We start from the raw sequence: 25,922 nt of genomic DNA on the forward strand, positions 1-25,922 counted from the left end.
GTCAATTCTTCCACATGTACAGCACATACGTACAGTACATAGAATTGAAATTGCGTTACACTCAGACCCTTGATGCACAGATAACACTAACAGTAAATCATCTACAAGGGGCAAGTTTTATATATATATATATATATATATATATATATATATATATATATATATATATCCTTTTTATTATAAAGAATGGAATTAGAATAGAGAGTGCTAGAGTTAGAGGGCCAAATAAAGATGGAAGAGATGTGTTTTTATCTGATTCTTGAAGAGTAGTTGGTAAGGTCATTCCACCAGAAGGGAACATGTAAATTAAATGTCCGTAAAAGGGATTTTGTGCCTTTTTTAGGATGAAAAATAAAGCGTTTCTCACTTACTGAACACAAGCTTCTAGAGGCACATAACACATACATTTATATAAATTTACCTGTATACAATAAAGCCACAACACCAACTACCAAAAGGGGGTTTTTGGCTGATAGCAAAAAATTATTTTGCCTATGTCACAATATGAGGTAAATCTGGCCCTGTACGTGATACTGATTTTTTTGCCAAATTGGTTTGAAACAGTTGTTGAATAAACAACTAAACTGAACTATTATACCTGTCGATCTGCCTGGTTGACAGTTTAATTGATCACAGAGAGCATTGACTTGCTATGATGTTGGTTCAATATAAAAAGATGTAGTAAACTACTTTTGCCATGTTGCTGTAGCTTAGCTTGCTACATTTCCCAGGGCTGTAGCTTTAGTGTAGTGAAACTTCATTTAATGAAGAGTAACTGTTAGCTTAGCTCACTAAATTTTCCAAGTAGCTTGCCCAACACTGCAAATTTGTAAATTTATGAATTAATTAGAGTAGTTTAATTTTGTTAGTTTTCAGAGACTTGAGTTAAGAGTTGCTTTGCCACATTCCTGTGGAGCCATAAACCTAGTGTTATCAGATAGTGTGCCTTAGGTTGCTATGGAACATTCCCCTTTGGTTGCTATCTGCCTTTTTTGAGGTGATAGTTGCATTTTTGGGGAAGGGCCCACAGACCATTTGAGGGGGTGTTAGATATTATTTGTTAAAAATAACAAATAGTAGTGTGTCTGATGAGTTCCAAATGCTACATAAGTCTCCTTCTATCGGTGGGATTCAAATGGACCATTGTTCATTAATTGATTGATCGATTGATTGATTGATCGATTGATTGATTGATTGATTGATTGATTGATTGATTGATTGATTGATTGATTGATTGATTGATTCAGCAGTGAGTGTGGCCTCGTGTGGAGTCACAATAGAAACCTTCAGTTACCTCAACCTGCAAGTACATATGGAAAGTTTATAAATAAGAGTTGAACATTTCTTATTTCTTGTGTTGTGTTTCTTATGTCTGTAACATAACACAGAAATAGCCTCCACAAACTAAAATAATTATATTGTGAACTAATTATATTTGTCTCTTTGTTGTAATATGCACTATAAACCATGGCTTATCTGGGCTTATTGCTTTATTAAAACATCTATAGAGTGCTGCAGCCGTGACATCAAAACCCAGAAGACTAATTCACCAGGTTTCCTTTGAAATTTGCATTGGCAAGCAAAACCTCCAAGTATCACTAATTTATTTTTACCACAGATCTTTTTTTACTCATAAATCAAAAAACCCTACTCTGCTCCGGCGTGCCTTCTGTGAGGTGGAAGTGATGTCACACCCCTGGACTGCCCCTGTGTTCCTTGTCTTGTGTTTTGCTCCCCATGTGTACCCCATTTCCTAGTTTCTCCTGTGTCTATTTATTCCAGGTGTTCCTTATTGATTCTCTTAATTAGTTCCTCTTTGTTGTGTATTTAAACCCACTATTTTTTTATTTTGTCCAGCGTCTAGTGTTATACCTCCTCACCCCGTGCTATGTGTCTGTTCCTTTATGTGAGTTACTGTTGATCATTTAAGACTCTTCGATGATTCTCCTTTGCCTCCGCTTTTCCTCACTTCTTCACTCTGCGCTCCAACCAGGCGGGAAGGAAGTCGACCGGAAGTTGAAGTCGCCCGCGTGCCGCCATCTTGTAGCAGAACTTCACTTGCGTTAGCATCCCATTGACTCCCATTCATTTTGGGGTCACTTTGACAGCGAATAACTTAACATCTGAGGCGTTTAAAGACTCCATTTGTCCATTATTTATTTCTAAAGATACACAACAATGTATAAAGGGCTCCATTACCTTCTATGTTACATTATGGCCCCGTAGAAACAGTTTTTGTAAAAATAGGCTAACAATTGCATCATAACCACTCGACTCTCCATCGCACAGTAGAGAAATTACCGTACAGACAGGAGGAGAAGCTCGCAGGCAATCGTGGAGACGTCAAGAGAGAAGCCTATAGATATAGAGTCCATAAAAGCAATGGGACAAAATATTTCAACAACGTTTTTGGGGAATTGGAAATAATTCGGTATGTGGCAAGAGAATACATATGAAGTAGCTTTTATCGACGAACTTTAATAATTTATCTACTTCATTAAATAATGAAGTATGGGTAATGGCCGGTATATTGACGGGGAATGGAGAAATTATTCAGGCAGTGTAAGAAAAATCTCAATGTCAATCGCAGTTAACGTTCCTTTATTTATTTACAGATCTACGCTTGAAGATGAATGTGATCCCTTTCATCCTGGTCGGAAGCCATCTACAAAATGTCATAGCCTACATAACGTGAAATAAAGAAAAAAGTTTTTTGTTCAAGTGTTTTTGACCATGATTTATTAGCCAAAACTGCATGATTTAACACCTAGCTCGCAATTATTTGAATATTAGCCTATGGGCAAATGTTTTACGTGCCTTTATTGAATCGATACGAAAATGACTCGAGGGCAGGGCCGGCCCGCGGCATAGGCGGTATAGGCACATGCTAAGGGCGCCACTCATCCATAGGGGCGCCAGAATGAGTGAAGGAGTGAATTTTTTTATTTTTTTTTTTTTACATATTTTTTTTTTTTAATAGGCTACTATTTAAAAACCATTAATTCGAAATACTACCAAATAAAGCAAAAAAAAAAAAAAAAAAGTCCGGCTCTTCAATCTTCCCCCGCCCATCGAGTGCTTGAAGTGCGTCAGAAACAGAGCGCGCGCGATCAGTTGTTGGTAATTTGTTGTGTAGCGTGCCCGACGCCGCATCCAATGTAGACAGCACTGCTTTTGTTAACACACAGCTCGTAGAAACGGGCCTGGCAGCTCGCGCCAGTTCTAGACACGGTGAAAGTTTCCTGATTGTGACGGAAGGCCGAATTTACATGACACATTATAAATGAGCATAGCCTGCGATAGATACAGTGCCAAAAAGAAGAGAAGAGGATAAAGACAGAGGTAAAGAGATGTAGTGAATGAACAATTTATTGCATAGGAGTAAGATACTATAATTTCATGGCAGTTATTTTTACCTTAAACTTAATGTTAGCAGTTGTTCTGAGTTCTGAGTCCCCAGACTGTGAATCATGTCAGTTTTAAGACACATTTTTTATTATTCCTTTTTTATTAATGTTTTACTCTACAGTTGTGCAGTTTTGGGGGGATACAGTACAGGCCAAAAGTTTGGAAACATTACTATTTTTAATGTTTTTGAAAGAAGTTTCTTCTGCTCATCAAGCCTGCATTTATTTGATCAAAAATACAGAAAAAAATGTAATATTGTGATATATTATTACAATTTAAAATAATTTGTTTTCAATTTATTATACTTTAAATTATAATTTATTCCTGTGATGCAAAGCTGAATTTTCAGCATCATTACTCCATTCTTCAGTGTCACATGTAACATCCGGTCTATCACATGATCCTTTAGAAATCATTCTAATATGATGATTTATTATGAGTGTTGGAAACAGTTCTGCTGTAATGTGTGTGTGTGTGTGTGTGTGTGTGTGTGTGTGTGTGTGTGTGTGTGTGTGTGTGTGTATATATATATTTATATATATATGCTAAATCATGAACACAATGACAGGGTGAAATGGGCTGTGATGCATGGGGCGCCAGGTAAAATCTTGCCTAGGGCAGCAAATTGGTCAGGGCCGGCCCTGCTCGAGGGGATATTGTATACTGACAGTATGGTTCCTGGGATTATATATGTCTGTTTTGGATGGGTTATTATTCGGTTTGATGTAGATAGGACATTTTTTTAATGTGTGCGTTTATGCATGTATGTGTGCATGTGCTATTTGAATCACTTTTAATAATTTTGGATGATTGTACATGTTCTTTGTTATCTGTTATTTATATATATATATATATATTATGTGTGTGTGTGTGTGTGTGTGTGTTCAAAATAAGCTAACTAAACTAACTAACTAAAATGACTAAGTACTGCAGAAAGGCAAACGATTACAATCCAAAAATAGGCTATAATTTCAGAGTCGATAATAATAATATAAGTCTTAATATATAATATAATATAATTCTTTTGTCAGGCCTATAATGTTTTACTGTAAGATGTCATATTGTAATTATATATAGCGTAATATGATATGATATATAATTATTATAATATTATTATATTATAATAATGTTATTACTATACAATACGATTTGATTTCCAAAATCACACACACACACACACACACACAAACAGACATATGTGAGTTTATTCTGATGCGTCATTGAGCGTTCGAGTTCAGCTTACTTGCACTTAACGTAACTTTATATACACCTGGCTAGACTGAGCCCTTATTTCTGGAAAGCCGTGATACTTCGACCTTGGAAACTTCTGATCATCATTCAAGACATCTAAGTATTGTGTTATAGGTGGTATTTTGTTAATTCAGTGTGTTAACTGTTTTACTTCCCATTCCCATTGTTCCCATTTACTTCAATTTACTTGTTGCTAGCATATTTTCCCTCGTGCGAAAATGTGTTGCTGTGTAGCATACATGTGCTTTTTAAGGTAAGTACACTTTCTCCATCTGTATAATGCAAGATTATGAATTTTTGAATCATCATTATATAGGCCTAAGCAGAGGTGTAAAGAGTAACGTTACCTGAAAACCATAACGTTACTTACGTAAAAGTACAGTAAGAGTATCTGATTTCAATCATGTTTATTTTCTATAAAATGCTATAAGTAAAATATAGATTATATTTTGTCAATATAGAGGATATATAAAATAGTGTAAATTAAAATTAAAGGCACTGGATGTGCTGGTTTCGGCCTCATCAGCAGCCAGCTGCAGTCATGACCATAGGTAACGACCTCAAACACCTGCAATTCAGAAACCAAGCCCAAAAACTAATTGTACTCTAAGTGATATGCCACAACAACAGGTTTATTTTAAATGAATGGCTGTGTCAATCATATATATTTGTTAATATAGGGAGTGTATGTGCATAATGTGTGTGTTTGTGCATGCACATGTCTGTACGTGCATATTCATATGGGTGTGTGTGTGTGTCATATCCCATACACAAAATAAATATATTTAATATATTTTTGGAATATATGCAAATATTTGAAATTGGCCCAATAAATATATTTAAGTTAAATATATGTAAATACGTTTACATATATTTTCATATATGTTTTAACTTTTGCAAATTGTTTCATTTAAATATATTTTGAAATGTAAAAAGGTAACATTTTCACAAACAAACACATTTTCAGTTTATTTGCTATTTGAATACTTACTCCTGCTCACTCCCCGCTCAAGCTCGCCGTCTCTGCAAGATTAACGATGGCAGTTTGCACGCACAGCTACTAGAAGATTTACATCTGTCAGACAGGTTGCTGACGTCATCAAGCTTAGTTTGAGTCTGCGCGTCAGAAACGGAAGTGCTAAAAATCTCTAAAAATGGGCTTCCCTTGTCTCAATTGAGTTCCAATGGGGTCGCTGTGTCCATTTCTTTTACTGTCTATGGCTCCAACACAGCAGCAGCATCGTGACATTCTTTATCATTCACTTTAATATTCAGTGAATAACTCACTACTTCAAACTTGTCGCAAATTGGCAAACTGTGAATCATGTAGAATAGAGCTGATTCATAAGAAATAGAAACTTAGAAGAAACTGTAACTGTCAGCAAACCCAGCATGTCCAGGCCATTTAAAAAAAAAAACATTTGCAGAAATGTATTTGAATGTTGACAATAAACTGTAGCAGTGACTGCTATCAATTATGATTTATATAATATATGTGCATTTATACAATGTAATTTTTAAAATAAATAAAACTACTAAAATGTATAACTAATATAAGTATATTAAAATAACTTTACTTCCACCTAATTTTGTGTGTGTAATTGTATCTGGTGAATTTGGACATTCCACCATTTTCATGTTTAGTTTGGCTCAAAAAAAAAAAATTATCAACAGAATTTTGCAATAAAACAAGACATGACCTACTGTGCAACACTGTCTACAATATAGCCTACCATACAGCCTATGTACAACTGATCATTTACTCTTCAAATGATCCTTGGGCCAAGTGATAATCCTGTCTTTAGACTGAGACAGGGTTTGATATTCTACAAACTTTCAAAACGTGTGTTGTGTTATGAAGTGTCCAGTCTGAGAACTGAGGTACTTCTGTAGCACATTTGTACAGGTCTCTTTACTGTGAATTGCTACTGTGCAGTTAACATGATACAGCAAAGCCTGGTCTCATGTTTATAGGTAACATTAACAAGCACAAAACGTGCATTTTTGTAAGTTTTTATTGATGCCAAAATGTACAGTTTAGATGTTAAAATTCAAGGTTTAAAATGTACAAATAGCTATGTATTTTAGCTAAAAAATACATACAAATAATTACGTGTCATTTATATCATTAAGGTATTCAAATCAATGCATTTTTATCATTTTATCAATAAGCAGTTTGCTCTTGAGAAATTTTATGTTTATTGTTCCCCCCAATTGTTAGAGGAAATATAGACCCCTGTTGCCAAGTCTGCATTCTTTCCACAGAATTGGGCTATTTTTAAACTGTTGCAATGGGTTGATTTTCCCAAGTGTGTTAATGGTCTGAAATCCTGCCCATGGGGGTCACATGACTCACTGCTCAGAATGGAGATGAAGATCCCCGAATAAAGGCTTGGATTTGGGTCTGTTCCTCACTGTTCATATGGATTCTGAAGATTTGGATTACAGTGCACAAATAAAATTGTTTCATTTCGTAATTATGTTGCGTTTTTGGTGTATTTTATAGTTCTATTGTCAGTCATGTCAGAGAAAATGCCTTTTTGGCCCATCATGGCAAACAAAGTACGCATTGCATGACAAGTAAAGGTTTAACAATTGCAGAAATTTTATTTATTTTAATGTTTAAAGTGAAGTCTTGTTTATAGGGTTACTCCACCCCAAAATAAACAATTTGTCATTAATCACTTATCCGCATGTCGTTCCAAACCTGTAAAAGCTCAGATCGTCTAAGGAACACAATTTGAGATATTTTAGATGAAAACCTGGAGGCTTGGGACTTTCCCATTGACTGCCAAGTAAATAACAGCGTCAAGGTCCATAAAATGTATGAAAAGTTAGAAAAGTCGTCAGAATCTGCCATCAGACATGCAATCTGGGTTATATGAAGCGACAGGAACACTTTTTGTAAGTGAAGAATACGTCAGTATTTTACATTTTAGTGCCTGTATAAACATAAGTAAATGTACATTTTATAGAACCACATTTTACATAAAATACATATGAATTATTATGAGATCACGTACAGAACCAACTCATGAAAAACACCAACTATCATGCTAATGCCCCTTGTGAAAAATATAGATTTGCAATATGACCTTTGAGATTCAGGATGAAGCCAGATGTGTTAAAGCCCAGAATTTGTCAATTACTAGTAGATTTAAACTGATCCAACACAACTGGGTAATGCATACTTTTGTCACTCCTGAAAAGTTAAATAAGTTTAACCCAAACCTCCCAGATATCTATTGTAAATGCCAAAAACAAAAGGGAGCATTTTGTAATTGTAATGTTAGGTGATTAAGAAATTCTGGCGAAAGGTAACAGCAGCAATTCCAAAGACTGCTGAAATATGTGCTTTGGGTTTATTTCCTGTAAGTTTGTCATTATCAGGTTATCACACTAAAATTATTGACATTTGTCTAGTTCTTGAAAGATGTTCCGTAACATTTTACTGGAAGAACACAGAAGGTCCATCCATTGGTCATTGTTTGAAAGATTTGTCACATTATATTGCAATGGAAATAATAACCTAAAGTATAAAGGGCAAACTAAAATACTACCATAAAATGTGCAATCTTTTTATACATTTTCTGGAAAGTAACCAAATATTGACACAACGTTAGACACCTATTGATGATAGTGATGATATTGATGTATATGATGCGCTTTTGTGTTTGAAAATATGTTGGATATGTGTCTTAGCCTTTGTATGATAACTTCTTTACCTGTGTGGGGTGCTTGAATATGTTATTTATGTACAAATGTCCACCTTCAACTTCAGTTGCTGCCTTACAGTTTTCAATATATTTAAATTAATTTAAAGTATATACAATAGTCATCTGAACTTTTCTTTTTCTCTCTCTTTTTTTGTCTCATGAAATCTTGTATATCTTAAAAAAAAAGTTTAAATTCGTTAAATTATTTGGTTGATTGTATATTTTTTTTATTTTTTATATTATGCTAAAGTGTACTTTTTTTCACAAGTGCCTTGCTGGTTTCTTCATGAACTGTGTTCTGCTGAGTGACACTAAGGACATTCATCAGGAATCTGGGATGTCCCTCAAGAGCCCTTTAAGTTGGATTCAATATGCCAATTCTGGAAAATGACCCAAGAGAAGTAATCCTGCAGTTTCACTTGAGGAAACCTGTGCTTTTTTGCAATCCTCCATGCACAAATACCTCACAACCTAAAAGTATTGCTTCTTATCACTTTAGCATTTGGAACTATTTCTAAGTCTCCTCCCCTCTATGTTCCTGTGTAATCTCTCTCTCTCTCTCTCTCTCTCTCTTATTAATCCCAACTAGTGTGCCCTTGTGTTTAAGATGATCAGCAGGAGATCTTGACAGAGGACAAGGTCAGAATAAGCAGAATGTAAAGACATAGACACCAGTTGGCTCTGTGAAAGCACACACATAGCACATGCAAAGTAATTTGCAGCAGGTGATCCGATTTATCTAAACAGTTTGGTCAACAGGAAGCTGCCAAGATTTTAGAGCAGAAGGAAGTGGACACTATTTTGATTTATTCATTTCTTATCCTACAATTTCTCTTTTCTTCAGTCCCTCCATAACCATTAAATCACATGCAATAACTGTCCGAGGAATGAGGGCAAGTCGTAGACAAGTGTTGGAAAGCGATGTGTGTGTGTGTGTGTGTGTGTGTGTGTGTGTGTGTGTGTGTGTGTGTGTGTGTGTGTGTGTGTGTGTGTTTTATAGCTTTGATTGAAGTCTGGCTGCTGTCTGGGAGCGACACTAAATTTCGCTGCTGTCACAGCCAATAAAACAATGTCTCATGCTCTCTTTTACCACCATAACCACCGGTCTGACACCTGAACAACTTGATCTGAAGAGACAAAACAAAATGGTTTGCTAGACATGTTGTCTCTTCACTTAAAAGGGGAAATCAAAAGGAGACAGAAAAACACTCATTTGCTCATTCTTTTTGCTTTTGATTTTTATAGTTTCAGCCACTCTCCACTGATGTTTGCTTTGCTGTCCGTGAAGTAAACAGGTCATTCTAATTATCCTGCCAAACAGAACAGGGTATAAAGCTCTTTCTCTCTCTCAGGGCAGATTCCAGTTGCCCAATAGCGGCCAGATAAGTGGACTTCACAGGGTGCGCAAACATCTTCCAAATCATAGGCTCCATATATGCACAATCAAAACAGGACACTGATATATGACTTGCACACTTTTGTTTTTATTTAGCTGAAGTGCTATATATAAAATATAACAATATACATAGACATATATATATATATAATAAAATAAAAAAGCAAAACATAGCAAAACAAAACAATTATTAAAAGTTTAACTAAACTTCATTTAGCTTAAGAGTTTAAAATTAGGTCCACTTGCTTAATATTGGTTTCCATATTTATCACTTTCAACAATAAACCTCCTCCCTGACAAAACAAAGCACTAAATGGAGTAAAACTGTTTTCAAGTTCAATTCAAATACAATTTCTGCAAGACTTAAATCCTAATATAATACCTAACATAAGATTTACAGTAATCCTGAAATATGTCAAAAATTGCATTAAAGAATCATACTTACAGTATGAATGGTTTACCACACTGCGCTAAGAAAAAGGTTTCCACCCAGAAAGCAGAAGTACAGATCGTGGTCTTGTAGGAGACATTATTGAAAAGCGTCACCATTCATTCTCATCTCCTATCCTCATTGAGGAAGGAAATTCCTCTGTTTCACCACCAAGACGCATGACCAAACTTCCTGGATGATTTTGTTATATCAGCAGTGTTTTGTGCTCATTAACTTGACTTGTTTTTCTTTATTTTCTTAATCGCAGTGACAGCTAAAAGAATGTGATGATCTAAATGTTCCATACACGGACACATGCTTTTGCACACCTTGTTTTGTTTCTCAGAAGACTGTGATGTGGAGGACAAGGTTGAAAAGCAGAATGTTGAAGAGTATGTAAGAGATTTTAATCTTCTAGGCAATCATTATTTTCTTCAGGTGTGTGATGTTTATTTAACCAATAATTGCAAATTTACTGACAAATCCAATGCAATTGATGAACAAATACGCCTGATACTTAGACATAACACCTGCATAGCTTCTATTTGGTTATTGCATGCTTTATTGGGGTGACACACGGCACAAAAATAACACAGGTTTAATAAATGCTGTTACAGATTTCAAATGTCTAAACCAAATGTTCTACAAATATTCTGCCTATACGTGTTACTAAAAATGCAGGTCTGTGCATTTAATTAATACATTTAAATTTTTTTTATGTCATTACTAAAATAGCTAATTTGCTCAAAAACCCTAAAACCACAAAAATAAAATAAAGGTTTCAGCTTTCGTGGTAATATACAATTTTATAATTCATATATAATAATTGTATTATATATAATGTATAGTTTCTTTATGTTTAATGACAAATTCCACATAGAAATCAACATTGACATAGAGGACAAAGTTGTTTCTTACACTCTTAAAAATCAATATTCTAAGGTTCGTTTAAGGTTCCATGCATCCATGGAACCATCTGCATTACACAAACAATGGAAATAGCAGAAAATGATTCTTTCGATTTTTTTAAATGGCCTCACACTACGAAAAAAAAAAAATATTTTAAGCACTGCTCACTAATTTGTAACCCAAAATCGTTCTTCTATTGCATTGCTATGAAAATATCCTTTAGGAACCGTTATTTTTAGTTGGTTAGTCTGTCAATAATGGAGGGAATCAGAATACTGATTTGTGAACATTTCAATTAAAATAATAATAATAATAATAATAATAATAATAATAATAATAATAATAAGGAAGGTGTTGTGGTAGGTTAAATGAAAATGAATGAAGTCAATAGTTTTTGTATTGAGACTGAACAGATTATAAGGACAAGATGTTCCTTTAAAACCTCAACACACAATGCACAGACACAAACTGCAAATAAAATCTAAACCTCTTTACTGTATTTTACAGTAAGTATAAGAGCCTTTTTGTGGAGAGGACACAGCCACAGAGATTAAGAGACAGAGAGGGTGTTATGTTCACACACACAGTTGTGTCTGATACATACTAACAGGGTCACCCTAAAACACACACATCAGCAACTGAGTGGTGTGGTCATCAAACAAACAAATAAACAAAACACTGAGACACGCTGAGTACAGTAAACAAGGTCATTCTGTCAGTGCATGTTAAGTGTGAGCGGAGAGGGCTGTTTAGAGCTGATCTGAGGTCAGGGATGAGCTTTCCATCTAAACAGATGCCCTGATCGCCAACCAGTTTACCCAGTTAAAGTAGTGAAAGTTTGTCTTTCTTCATGGAAGGGCAAATACACATAGTAAAAAGATTGAATGCACAACCGTTTCATGTGCGCACACACATTTAATTGGCTTTTTATAATGACCATAGACCATAGACTTCTGCTGTTCAGATATAAACAATCTAATTGTTTCTATATCCGATTATAAGGACTGACTGACCATAGACATGCTTTCACCACCCACTTTCTCAACTTAACTCAATTTTATTTCTAGAGCACTTTTAAAAACCACAATGGGGAACGAAGTGCTGTACATTGGAGTTACAAAATTAAACAAACACATACAGCCAAAACTGCAACACAAATGCATACAATTTACAAAATAAAAGATTAAGAAACTGTAATAAATTCAATACAGGATTAATATGGTCTCCTTCCATAGGAGAAAGACGGTCACCAGCCAACACTTCACATTGGCCAAACAGATATACAAAGACTCAAGAGAAGATTGCTCCCCAATTAAAATGACCATTGAAAGCAATTTATGTTTACTCCTGCTACTACAGCTCTAACTTCCTTTTTACTTAGAAATCTCATTGGGACAATTTCCTCTAGTCTCTTTTGTCAGATGACTGGCGTTTTGATGAGCCGGCATATTTTTATTCCCCTTTTCTTTGTTTTTTAAACTGTCCCCCTGGTTATGTACAGGTCAGTGTGGATGAGTGTCTGATGGAGACAGATGTGGATACAATTGATGAGGAGACCTCTGTATTACACCAGGCAAAACCTCTTTATAACAACATCATGAAGCTCTATGAGGCTGACCGCTTTGACTTCCAGCACACTGGTAAGACAAAATGACATTATATACATTCAAATGTATTAAAAAAATTGGTCTAAACACAAGTCACTAACACTAAGTAAAAATTACTTAACACAGAATGCATCAAATATCTGCTTAAAATTACAAAAAAAAACAAACAAACAAACAAAAAAAACCATTACATAACATTACAAAGATTTTTGGAATTTTTCATTCTGATCTGTTGTGACATTACACAGTCTGATATTTCCTAATATTGACTGTTATCCGCATATCAGTCTGGTCATCAAAGTAACTTAAACCTTACACTTACACTTTTTGTAGTTTAAGTCAGAGTTCTGCATTCAATATGTGTTTGTACTGCATGTGTGTTATAGAGCTAAAGACTAAGAAACCAGCCAAAAACCGTTACTGTATTCCTGTTCTCATTCTGCTTTTCCTGCTGCTGATTGGACTGAATTGTGTGCTGGTCTATAAAGGTGAGATGTACTAGAGATAAAGTCACATTTAAAAAGGTATACATTTCTGTAGAATAAATACAAATGATCAAACCAGGTTGTATTTATTACAAATCATAATAATATAAACAAACTTTACAAGCAAGTTTTAGATTTTAAATTATGAAAGTATAATTCGAAGTTTGCAACAACATGAGGGTTGGTAAATGATAAGAAGATTTTAATCTCTTTTCCTAATTTTCTACACCTGTGCTTCCTCTGATACAACATTTATGAACTTGAGCAAAACTGACTTCATACATGCACTAAAACAAGCAAAGAAAATAAATAAATAAATAAAAGACAATCACCAAAACACCAGTTGATTAAAAGACATTGAGCAAATGCATTGAGCATAATAAATAAAAGGGATTTTGTTGTGATTTTGTTGGATTATTGTGTTATATATTGCAATGAAATGTATACATCATGACTATTAGCCTATGTATCCAAATCTTGTGTAAGCTAACACTTTGTTTCTGGTTGATTTCTGTTGTTCCATGATTAAATCTGCTTTTTGCTTGTGATGTCTATTGTATGTAGTCTTCACTCTGGAGGCTTGGGTTTACACTCACTGTACATCAGCTGATGCCAAAGCAGAGGAACTCAAGTCTGCTGAGGGACTCAAACTGGGCAGTTCCAAATTCGATGAGGTACACACACACACATACATTCATGACACAAATATATGCAGAGAAAGACATGTTTTGAGAGAGCTGAAGGTTCTGTGTGTGTGTGTTAACCAGGAGTGTCTCTCCGATCTGTGTGGGAACGATGGGACTTTAGAGAAATTAAGAACTCAACTAAACCAGCTCAACATTAGTGCTAAGAGAGGTACACACACGCGCGCACAGCACACATACACATATTGGGTTTCTATATTTCATGGGGACATTCCATAGATTTAATGATTTTTATACACATGTAGAAACAGTATTATCTGTCCCCTTACCTGAATCTTACCCCCAAAACTGCCCCTCACAACAATACTTTCTGCATTTTCACATTTTCAAACAACTTGTTATAAACTGTTTTTCTCATGGGGACCAAAAAAATATAAATACAAATAAAATGCACCCACAAGTTCAAAATTTACTGGCTTACTATCCTTGTCCCCATAACATAGGAAATACCAGGTACACACACACACCCTAGATATACCGACCAGGTACTGTTTTGAGATTCAGCCATGATTTCAATTCTTAAAGGGGTCATGAAATGCATTTTCAGATCTTTACATTATGTGTCTGGAAGAATGTGTCTAAAATCTCTGTATATAGATCTAAAACTATTATTAAAACTTGTTGTTGGACTGCTGTATTTAACATTTTAAAAATGGCATCACTGAGAAATTAGATGCAAATGTTCATTTTAGATTTTCCATTTCATGACCCATTGAGACATTTACTCAGGAGTCACCATAGGTATTTCTCACAAAATTGAGATCACTATTTTGTTGTTGTTGTTTATATTTTATAGCTGTGGTTTGCCCGCCTGGTCCACCTGGCATACCTGGATTGCAAGGTAACTACTACCATGCTTTGAAAATCACACCCAACTTCTCTCTCTCTCTCTCTCTCTCTCTCTCTCTCATTTAACAATAGTATCATAAGAAGAATGCTATATTTATATTATAACTATTCGTGATGAATTTGTCCAATTCCTGTCTGCATGAGGCCTCCAGTTCATGGAACAATTATACTCACATTAGGGCAAACTAATTGCTAACATGTCTTTCGAGGACAGAGGAGGGAGGTTTACCAGCACTCTTCGCTGTCCAACATTACATTATTAATTTTTCTCTGCACTACTTCATTAATTCCAATGGGAAAGCAAACATCTGCAAGGAATCCCAAATCACTAAGATCCTGTCCCCAGTTTACATGGGTGAAAAATAGCAAGAGCAGGAGCAGGAGCAGCAGAGCTCAATGACCAGAATAGCGTCAATCACTTTCGCTGTTTTTTCTCAATCTATGTGTTTTCAGCTCTCCCTGCTGGTCAAAACAGACATAAACTCTGACCTAAATCTGTAATTAGATTTTTGTGGTCATAGATCCTTTATCCCAACAGATGTGTGTCAATAGTATTTTTGACATTTTGATGTCAGTAATTGTGCTCTTCAACAGGTCCTCCTGGAATACCAGGGATACTGGGACAGAAAGGAGACTCTGGCTCACCAGGTTAGTGTATTTTTAATAAATCTTTATGAATTCGAATGGGTGTAGTATAGTTAAAATGTTAGAAATGCTGCTACACAGCTTTGTTGCATGCAAGGAAAAAAAATAAATAATTGAAAATATTAAATTTCTCTCTTTTAGGTCAGGTAGGTGAGCCTGGAGCTCCAGGTGAAAAAGGACAGAAAGGAGACCAAGGACTAGCAGGGGAAAGGGCCCCGGCTGGCATGACGGGTCCACCTGGTAATCGCCTTCTCACATTCACACTACTCTCACACCATTAAGGAACAGCATAATAGATCCATATCTTGCGATGACTGTTACTTCTGTCTCCAGGTATTCCAGGCTTGAAGGGGGATACAGGAGAGAGAGGAATGAAAGGTGCTTGTTCATGATGATTCAAGGCCAGCAGAATAATTCATACCATAACAATGCAAAAATATGTCTTGTGGATATGCCTTGTTTTACTATTGCTTTAATGAAAAATGGTATTTTCTCTGTTTACACAAGGTTTACCTGGGACTGACGGTCTTCAAGGTAAAACTGGACATGTTGGTCTCCCAGGATTCCCAGGGCTCAGTGGACCACCAGGTATTTTTGAAAGATAAATTATAAGGATCTAGAGTGGGTTGTTGCCAGGTTAATTTTGTGGAAAGTAAAACATTTCTAATAACAAGACCATATTTCTTTGTGTGTGTCTTTATTGTTCACCAGGAAAACTGTATGTTTAATCCACCTCTCCTCAAGAAGCCTCAGTATTTTGGTTGCTTTAATCTTTTTAGCCTGAATAAATCTAACAATAATGCATGCCTTAATAAATACCACTAATAATAAAACCTTTGTCAGTGCAACACTTGTGTTCCAAATTTGACACTGGTTGATACCTTGTAGCTGAACATTGTCATGCATAATCTTTATGATGTACACACTCAAAACATGTCTTACTCAGGACCCCAAGGAGAACCAGGTGACAAGGGTGAGCAAGGAGAACAGGGACATCCAGGTCCTAGTGGTAAGAAAGCCCAGATCATTACCCAGTTTGTCCTCATTTGCCACTGTGTCAAACAAACCTTTCTCTGTTAAGGTTAGTAATATAGCCAGGCTTATGACTATTAGCATAAAATATGGTATACTTCGGCTTATCTGAAATAGCTGATGCAACAGTTTTGGAAAAAACTCATTCATATAACTGTATAGCAGTTTCACTCCGGAATCCACTATACAAAGTAATCAGCAGATCATATGTGTAGACGTAATCAGATTTTCAAGTATAATTAATTAGTCTTTCCAATGATAATAAATACAAATTTCCAAGTGTCTACAAAACTCGTATTTAAGAGATTTGATGCCACTGACCTTGCAAGCTTCAGCAAATACAGAGATTAGTTCTTCTTCACAAGTGTACCTTTGTTTAGTAGTGGTGTAAAATGGGGTACCCTTACTCCACACAGTTTAAGGATTCCTGATTCATTCGTGCACTAACCTGTAGTTGGTTAATCTTTTAGGTCCTCCTGGTCCAGAGGGACCTCCTGGTCTGCAAGGTCAACCTGGAGAAAAAGGCTCACCTGGACCAAAGGGAGACACTGGCGTTGGCCTTCCAGGTACTATAGGAGTGCTAAGGACACATGCACAAAAGATTGATTCATGGCATTATGCCAATTTTTACATGGCATTATGCCAATTTTTATGTACAAATAATTGTTTTCAGGGAACCCAGGACAACAGGGAGTAAATGGAAGTCAAGGATTGCCAGGTAAATTTAAAAACAAACACAAAAACAGATACCAAACATTGAGTTTATATCATACAGCTGTCATCTGAGTATGATGTTGTATATAGGTGTCCCTGGACCTCAAGGTCCGAATGGAGAAAAGGGCAGCAAAGGTGATCAGGGTGAGTTTGTTAAAATAATATTGACAAGAAATCAACATCCAACTCTGTATATGTCTTGAATTTATTTCATCTTATCCTTGTGTCTGTCTTCTAGGGCTAATGGGAGCTCAAGGTATGTTTGGGCACATTTTGGGCATATATATAATTTCACTGAATGCACAGCATCTGTGTGATTATTAACCTGTTTTGTGAGTAAATTGATTGTATCTAAATGCATGATGGTCTTAAACAGGTCCTAAGGGACAGAAGGGTGATGTAGGACCCCCTAGTGCGAGTAGTGCCCCTGGTAATTTTTGTAAATACTTATGCATCTCTATGCACTGCTGTGTGTCTCTGTTAATGTCTATTCAATCAAGTAATTCCAATACAAAGATTCTTGTTTTGTTTTTGGAGATTCTATTTAAATAACAACAAAATAACAGCCACATTAGCATGACGTCAATGACTTGCAGATAAGCACAATGACATATACTATTGCAGCATTTCAACATGTGGACTAATGGAGGCAGTCCAGCAGTGTGTCTCATATATGCACATTTATCATTAGCTGTAGTTCGTTTAGTGGGAACTTCAAGCCAAGGAAGAGTCGAGGTGTTTTATGACAATGTCTGGGGAACGGTGTGCGATGACGCCTTTGACTCCGTGGATGCTTTGGTGGTGTGCAAGATGTTGGGTTTCCAGAGGGCAACTCATGTGTTCACGGCCGTTACAGGTGATGTATCCTTCTATGGTTCAGAATTTTTGGTTAATGGTTCAGGGCTATACAGGCCATGGTTTCCAAAATACTCTCAGAATGGTCTGCTGTATATCTGCTGCAGGAACTGGACGCATTTGGCTGGACGACTTGAGATGTACCGGAAACGAGAAGAGCATTTTTGACTGTCCACATGCAGGAATGGGAGTTAATAACTGTAGCCACAATGAGGATGTCGGAGTAGGTTGTGCTTGAATAAAAAGAAGAAAACTTCTCACAACAAGAACTAATTTTTCTCCCTTTTTTTATTTTCAGTGGACGTATAAAGTCACTGTTTACACATATGCAAATGACCCATATTCCACTAAGGTTTGAAAGAGTTGTATTATGTGAAACCAAACTTATTTTTGTCGAATGTTACACTTGGAAAGTTTGTGAGGTGTCACTGAGGCAGCAACATTCATGCATTTCTGAGTGGGACTTTTGTGTGCAAGTCATTTTTTGTCTAACATGAATGTATAAACACCACAACAAAATCATCAATGTACACTATACTAAAACTGGCTAACTCTTTACACTTAAAATAAAGAATTTTATATAAGTGTCTCATTTTGGTTTCTGTACACCCAACACTATGGCTGTCTCACAATCCTTTTTTAACTTGCACTGTCTTGCATTTTGGATATAAGAGACACTAATCAACAATTATCATTCAGAGAGCATCTCTGCTCCTGTTCTCCTCTCCAGGGACCTCCTCTCTCCAGTCCTTCCCTTCTCTCTCTGTGTCTGTCTAGCCCCTTATTAGCTGTGGGACCCTGTGTAATAGAAGGGTTGGCTTGGGAATGAGGTCTTCTGAAGGGGTAAGAGGCCACACTAATAAATAAATGATTCAGTAAGTGATAGAAATAATAATGAGAGAGGAACAGATACGTTAGCATTTCTAAAGAGCTGCAGTCCACTGGGAGCAAGATGCTTATTAATTTAACTGGGAGTCTTTTCCTCAAGGCTCTTTAAAACTGAACCCGAATCAGAGAACTGATAAACACTAGAGTGTATTTTACTTTTAGACAATCATTCCAAGTCCAGCCATTTGCAAAAACAAATGTTGGCAGTTATGCACCTTCAAAGGGAGCTATAGAGTTCATTGTATGGAATTCTCAGATTTCATTTATGTTTGTTTTTACAAATGGTTATGTGACTCAGGAGTAAAAAAAATTTCTGTGCAACAGATAGGGTGAATTAGCACAAGCATTTATGAAAACCTTTATAGAGTCCTCAAGACGTTCATTGAAGCTAAAACTTGTGCAACATAAGAAAACATTTTATTTATTTTGGAAAAATGTTTTTCTTGATAGTGAATAAGGAAGTATAACTGCTGAGGTTTCTGTAAAAGTTGCAATTGCGTGTTTATATGTGGATGTGTGTAACCATGTGTTGTAAACAGAGTGACAGTGTAGAGGCAGTGCTTGAAGAAAATGTGCTGACGAGTATGTTCGGATTTCTCAATCCACCAAAGCTGAGCATTTATGCCCTGTGTCCTAGAAGTCAGCTATTTAAATCTATTGTTTTTTCTTTTGAGAATAAATCAAGTGCAGCCTAGAGCTTTCAAGCTAAAGTGACCAAACTTGGCACAGACTTGGTCTCTTTTGACTTCAGATTGTTATGACTTTTCTAAAGAAGTTTGACCAAAGTCATTTTTTCGTCCTGGCCTGTGCAAAATGTTTGCCAAAACTGACGTGCAATGGTGAACTGAGACTCTACCATTTCAGTGTTTGTTAAATCCAGCAGTGGTTTCACTTTTCCCGCATCCAAAAAGTTCTCACTTCCAGGGTCAAGTGCATCCAAAGCTGTCATGTACTTGCTATTACGTTCGCTGAAATGCACAGACATTTCTCAGAGAATGGCATCAATAATGTTAAAAAACAGCCGCTTGCACTCCGCTTCAATGTTCGTTCACGATGGCCAACACTTTCATTCACAACGTAGACTTGAAGAGACTTGCTGGCCTGTCGATTCCGTTTCAGAGGTGTAGGAACCGCTTCATTTGCACTCATGCTTTCAGTCCACAGTTTTGCAAACTCTGCATCTGATCATAGACTTTCAATGCAAGAAGACATGCTGCGAATGAGCTGAACTGCCGTCATTAGATCTGTTTGTTCAGCTTGCAGCATCCTATTTGGTGGATCCATCAGACCCAAAACTTTGTACATCACACAGGAAATAAATTTGAAAGTTGGTTCTGTTGTAGCCTTGTGAAGTCCAACAGCTTCAAGCTTTACATCAGCACCTTTTCCTTTGGTTTCGATTTCATTCAGAAAAATCCACAAGCGTGTTGTGTGATTTCAGCACCACAGACACCGTGTCAAAGTGGCCAGTTTATCGTTGGTCCAGCAGCCTTTTAAGCTTCTCTCCCTTATACTGTGCAGCTACAGTGGGCTTTCTCAGAAATGTGTAAAGCATATTGAAAACATAAAAAAATCTGTATGTAACATGTATGTAAAAATGTAACTGATGATTAAAACAATGGATGTAAGGCACTTCTCTGTTTAATTTGTTTTGAATATGTTTCTGCATGCCTCCTTCTCTTCCAGACAGGACACTGGCCCCGTCATAACACTGACTTAGTTTTTTATTTGTATCGAGACCAACATCTGACAGCTCTTCAAGCACCATGTTAGTGAGTGACAGGGCATCACACTTGTCAGGGTTGATTGACAACAGCCGCTCTTTCACTGTGCAGTTCTCGTCTACATATCGAAGAACAACTGAGACATTCTCACTACCCGTTCACAATTTGCTATGTCACGATTGTACTCATCAATTCAATTAAATAATTTATCGTGTGATGTGTTTGCAGCATTTTTTGGAATTGTACTGAGGGCCTGGGCTAGCTCTTTGTTTTTCCTCAGCATGTAATCAAATAGAGACAGGATCAATCCACTGCCTGCTTGGCCTCTGTCATCAACAGAATCAACTGCACCCCTTAGTGGTAGTTCGTTTTTTAGACCAGGAATTCAATAATGTCTATAATTGCAGACACATAAAGGCGGTTTCGAGAAAGCTGATCAGAATTAACTAGGGTTGAAATCTCCTTTCCTGTGGAATATCGCAATTGCTGCTCTTTCCAAATAGCCATGCATGCCAGATGCTCTTTACTGTTAGCATGTCTGTAAAATCCCTTTGCTTTGTCTGTCGCGTGCTTCCAATTGCTAAAACCAGAGTCACTCCCACCAAATTTCCGACAGGGGAAACAATATGCCAAATCTGCTTGCTCTGAATATTCTAGCCATTCTCTCTCATTGTACCAATTCTTCGAAAATGACCGCTTACAGTACTTTTTATGTTGTCGTTTCTTTGGAAACTGCTTGAGACGAACCTGGACTGGCTTGTGTTTACCGAGGTCCTCTGGCATACTTGACGGTGACGTTGAGTCCTTGCTTTTGGTGGGCTGAGTGTTTGTCAGTGGCGTAAGTGGGCCTTTACTGTCAGTGTCCACACTGCTTATTTGGAGCTCAGACCCAGAGGTAGTAGCAGTTGCTGTAGGTTCTTTCTTTTTAATCCATTTTCAAATCGATGGTGAAATTATGTAATGTTCGTAGCCTTCGTGTTTGCTTTCCGTCGGGCAAGGAATTTTACATAATGTTATTAGGGTTGGGGAGCACGCTTAATCAAGCGACCAATCAAAATTCGACCTTGCCTAACACAATGCCCTAACTAAAATATTGCTATTTTAGCTTATTATTCACTCTAGGAATACACTTCGTAAATGTGATTTTTAAATAGCACATTTTATAATTAAATTTAACATTAACATTAATTGTGATTTGAAGGGGGCGGGATAGTGCCCCCGTGTATAGTTATTTATAATAACTATACACCCGTTTTTAAGGAAATTGATTGTCATGTGACAAAAGATTGAACAACTTGAAAGACTCGAAAGATGAACTAATCAATTATTTTTCCAGTTCAGACAGCATAGGTTTAGTTTATGGGGCTGTCACGTGATGAACGAACGACTCAAACCCTTGTCAGATAAAGACTTGTCAGATAAGAGGTGAGGTGAGCTAATCATAGACTTAAGACCCAGGTAAATAATTAATAAAAAAAATTCTGTATTTTATAGCATTATAGTTTTGTATTGTTTGTAGTGTGATCAACGTTTGAGTAAGTTTTAGATTTGTTAGGGAAGTAATATGTAACATTTTAATTACAATTTGCCAAAAATGAATGAAATTAACGAAATGACTTGAAAAAAGATTTGTTCATTTTGCTGAACGATCACTACTAAAGACCTGTGGGCAGAGACTGCGGCTCAGGCCTTGGTAAATTAGTGGTTCTACAAGTTTGGTGTGCCATGTCGCCTTCACTCTGAACATGGGCCTAATATAGCAACCCTTTTGATCCAATCATTTGTGTCCTGTATGATGTACAGAAGTCTCGCACAACACCATATATATCATTCATCTGGAAATGGTCAGTGCAATGCTTCAAACAGACCCTGCACAATCTATTGCATACACTGCCAGCTTGTAGAAAGAGGGATTGGGTCGCATGTTTGCCTCAGGTCCTCTTTTGTTATAACACCACCCATGGAGGTGCCACTGGTGAGTCACCACTTTTTTAAATACTTGGACAGGAACCATGGTTGCCAGTGGATTTTCTGTTTGGTAGCGGCGAACCAAACCACATAGATAACAATCTGACTGAAAAATTATCAGAAGAGAAGAGATAGTGAAAGAAAGAAAAAAGAGGCAGCTTTTCTGCATTAGGTATGTTTTTCTTTTTCTTTATGTTGAAAATATGTTATTGAAATATATGAAATGTAGAACATATACAAATCAGTGTTCGTGATTCATCTGCCAGTGGATACACCCCCCCCCACCCCTTTCTTATGAAACAGCTATATATATATATTTAATTGCACAAGTTATCATTTTCCTCATAGAGAGTCCCATGACTCTTTGTTTCCATTGGATCCCTGCCGTGACAGAACGACTCCGTCATTCTAGGAACCAGCGGTATGTCGTCTTTCCGTTCCCCAGCCAAGATGGCGGAGCGGCGAGCCAAGTATCTTCGGTTGATCGCCCTCTGCCAAGAGGGAAATGAAGTGGGTGCCCTGGCTCAGGTGTTCTGGTCCCTGGCCGAGGGCATGGGCTACAATGATGCGGCCCTCAAGGACTATTTCAATGGCGGGCTGGATGATCCAGTGTCTCAGGAGGAGATGGCGCAGTTAGAGACACTGGAATTCTGGGAATTCGTGCGCTACCTGCAGCATCGGCTTCGGTGGGATGCCCCAGCCACTTCTGTCTCTTCCGGCGGGGTGGTCGTCAGCCCAGCACCACTGCCCAGGATGGCAACCAGCCAAGCGCCACAACCCAAGATGACCGCCAGTCCAGCACCACTGCCCAGGATGGCTACCAACCAAGCGCCACAACCCAAGATGGCCGCCAGTCCAGCACCACTGCCCAGGATGGCTACCAGCCAAGCGCCACAGCACAAGATGGCAGCTAACCCAGCGCCAATGCCCAAATTGGCCAGCGTTCCAGCGCCACAGCCCAAGATGGCCGCCAACCCAGCGCCAATGCCCAAATTGGCCACCAGTCCAGCGCCACAGTACAAGATGGCCGCCAGCCCAGCGCCAATGCCCTTTTTGGCCAACGGTTCAGTGCCACAGCCCAAGATGGCCGTCAGCCTAGCGCCACAGCACAAGATGGCCACTAACCCAGCGCCAATGCCCAAATTGGCCACCGGTCCAGCGCCACAGTACAAGATGGCCGCCAGTCCAGCACCACAACCCCAGATGGCCGCCAGCCCAGCACCACAGTACAAGATGGCCGCCTGTCCAGAGTCATGGCCCAAGATGGCTGCTTGCCCAGCGCCGCTGCACAGGATGAGAGTCTCAGCTGACCCTCCAGAGTCGAGTCAGGTGCCCGTGGACCCTCCGGAGTCGAGTCAGGTGCCCGTGGACCCTCCGGAGTCGAGTCAGGTGCCCGGGAACTCTCCAGAGTCAGGGCTTATCACCGATGACCTTCCAGAGTCAGGGCTAGTCACCGGTGACCTTCCAGAGTCAGGGCTAGTCACCGATGACCCTCCAGAGTCAGGGCTAGTCACCGATGACCCTCCAGAGTCAGGGCTAGTCACCGATGACCCTCCAGAGTCAGGGCTAGTCACCGATGACCCTCCAGAGTCAGGGCTAGTCACCGATGACCCTCCAGAGTCAGGGCTAGTCACCGATGACCTTCCAGAGTCAGGGCTAGTCACCGATGACCTTCCAGAGTCAGGGCTAGTCATTGATGACCTTCAAAGTCAAGTCACCGGTGATCTTCAAGGACTGAGTCAAGTCACCGGTGATCTTCAAGCACTGAGTCAAGTCACCGGTGATCTTCAAGGACTGAGTCAAGTCACCGGTGATCTTCAAGGACTGAGTCAAGTCACCGGTGATCTTCAAGGACTGAGTCAAGTCACCGGTGATCTTCAAGGACTGAGTCAAGTCACCTCTGATCTTTATGAACAAAGGCAAGTCACCTCTGATCTTCATGAACAAAGGCAAGTCACCTATGATCTTCATGAACAAAGGCAAGTCACCTCTGATCTTCATGAACAAAGGCAAGTCACCATTGATCTTCATGAGCAAATGCAAGTCACCAATGATCTTCATGAGCAGTGTCAGGCCAGCACCGATCTTCTGGAGTCCAGTAGAGACACCATGGAATTACCAGAGTCTCGTCCTCCCGTTGATCCGGCCGCACGGAAGTGGTGGGCTTCTGATCCACTCTGGGGGCTTTGTGCATCGACCACAGGGATGTGGTGGTCTTCTGCTCCGCCCTGGAGGGCTTCCGCTTTGACCACAGGGGGGTGGTGGTCTTCTGCTCCGTCCTGGGGGCCTTCCGCCCTGACCACATGGTGGTGGTGGTCTTCTGCTCCGCCCTGGGGAACTCTGGCCTCGTCCACAAGGTTGTGGTGGTCTTCTGCTCCGCCCTGGGGGGCTTCCGCCTTGACCACAGGGGTGTGGTGGTCTTCCGCTCCACCCTGGGGGACTCCGGCCTCGACCACACGGTTGTGGTGGTCTTCTGCCCCGCCCTGGGGGGCTTCTGCCCTGACCACACGGTTGTGGTGGTCTTCTGCTCCGCCCTGGGGGGGCTTCCGCCCTGATCACACGTTTGTAGTGGTCTTCTGTTCCGCCCTGGTGGGCACCACGTGATGTCCTTTTGGACTTATGTTTTGTGTTTCTTGTTTTCTGCCTGTTCCCCTCTGTGATCCTGGCCCTCCCCCTGAACCTCCTCCGGTCCTCCTCCCTCCTGGTCTCTCTGTTTTGTGTCTACACTTCTGGTATCTGTTCCCCATGATTTTTTTTTTTCTGGCCCTCCGTCCCTCCCCCTGAGCCTCCAGCTGTCCGCCTCCCTCCTTGTCTCTGTGTTGTGTCTTGTCGTGGAGCGTCTGGGAGCCGCTCCGTAGAGGGGGGGTATTGTCACAGTGTCTGGGTTGTGTTCCCTGGGTGTCCACTAGATGTCCTCTTTTCCCACGGTGTCTTTCACTTCATTAATCACATTCCTCACGTCCCTGCTTAATTATTGCACCCAGCTGTCACTAATTACCTATCATCACACCCTGTCAGTTTCCCATTAGCGCTTGTCTCTCCTTGTGTATATAACCCGGTCTGTCTTAGTATGTGTCACGGAGTCGTTGTTAATTCATGTCCGTCATCTTGTCGTGCTCTTGCCTTGTGTCCTTGTTTGTTTATGTTTGGTTTGGTTTTGTTTGGTATCGACCTCTGCCTGGACTGTTTACCCTTTTGGATTGCCCTTAATAAAAGACTTACTCGCAATTGGTTCTATCTCCGTGCCTCATTGGATCCCTGCCGTGACAGTGTGTGTGTATATATATTCTTTTGAACTTTACAACATATTATGGTGGCCACAGAAAATCTGCTCAGACTGG

The 25,922-nt window shown here is 38.7% G+C and overlaps 1 protein-coding gene across 1 annotated transcript; it reads left to right on the top strand.

Annotated features, from left to right (window-relative positions):
- The first annotated feature begins 12,590 nt into the window (after positions 1-12,590).
- Positions 12,591-18,585, top strand: marco (macrophage receptor with collagenous structure). The gene is made up of 17 exons (XM_059561490.1): positions 12,591-12,750; positions 13,104-13,205; positions 13,767-13,876; positions 13,970-14,057; positions 14,703-14,747; positions 15,350-15,403; positions 15,542-15,640; positions 15,734-15,778; positions 15,908-15,988; positions 16,347-16,409; positions 16,903-16,998; positions 17,106-17,150; positions 17,237-17,290; positions 17,385-17,402; positions 17,523-17,576; positions 17,838-18,002; positions 18,109-18,585. Exons 1-17 carry the CDS (start codon positions 12,633-12,635, stop codon positions 18,237-18,239), a joined length of 1,368 nt encoding a protein of 455 aa, XP_059417473.1. The 5' UTR covers positions 12,591-12,632; the 3' UTR covers positions 18,240-18,585.
- Positions 18,586-25,922: the final 7,337 nt, after the last annotated feature.

Source organism: Carassius carassius, chromosome 11, assembly GCF_963082965.1.
Source record: "Carassius carassius chromosome 11, fCarCar2.1, whole genome shotgun sequence".
Taxonomy (NCBI): domain Eukaryota; kingdom Metazoa; phylum Chordata; class Actinopteri; order Cypriniformes; family Cyprinidae; genus Carassius; species Carassius carassius.

What these genes read in the sequence shown, in the direction of transcription:
- marco (XM_059561490.1), top strand. Translation starts at nt 12,633, where the DNA reads ATGGAGACAGATGTGGATACAATTGATGAGGAGACCTCTGTATTACAC. An exon ending in GCAGTTCCAAATTCGATGAG is followed by an intron (nt 13,877 to 13,969) that starts GTACACACACAC and finishes TGTGTTAACCAG; the next exon opens with GAGTGTCTCTCCGATCTGTG. An exon ending in TGGCATACCTGGATTGCAAG is followed by an intron (nt 14,748 to 15,349) that starts GTAACTACTACC and finishes GCTCTTCAACAG; the next exon opens with GTCCTCCTGGAATACCAGGG.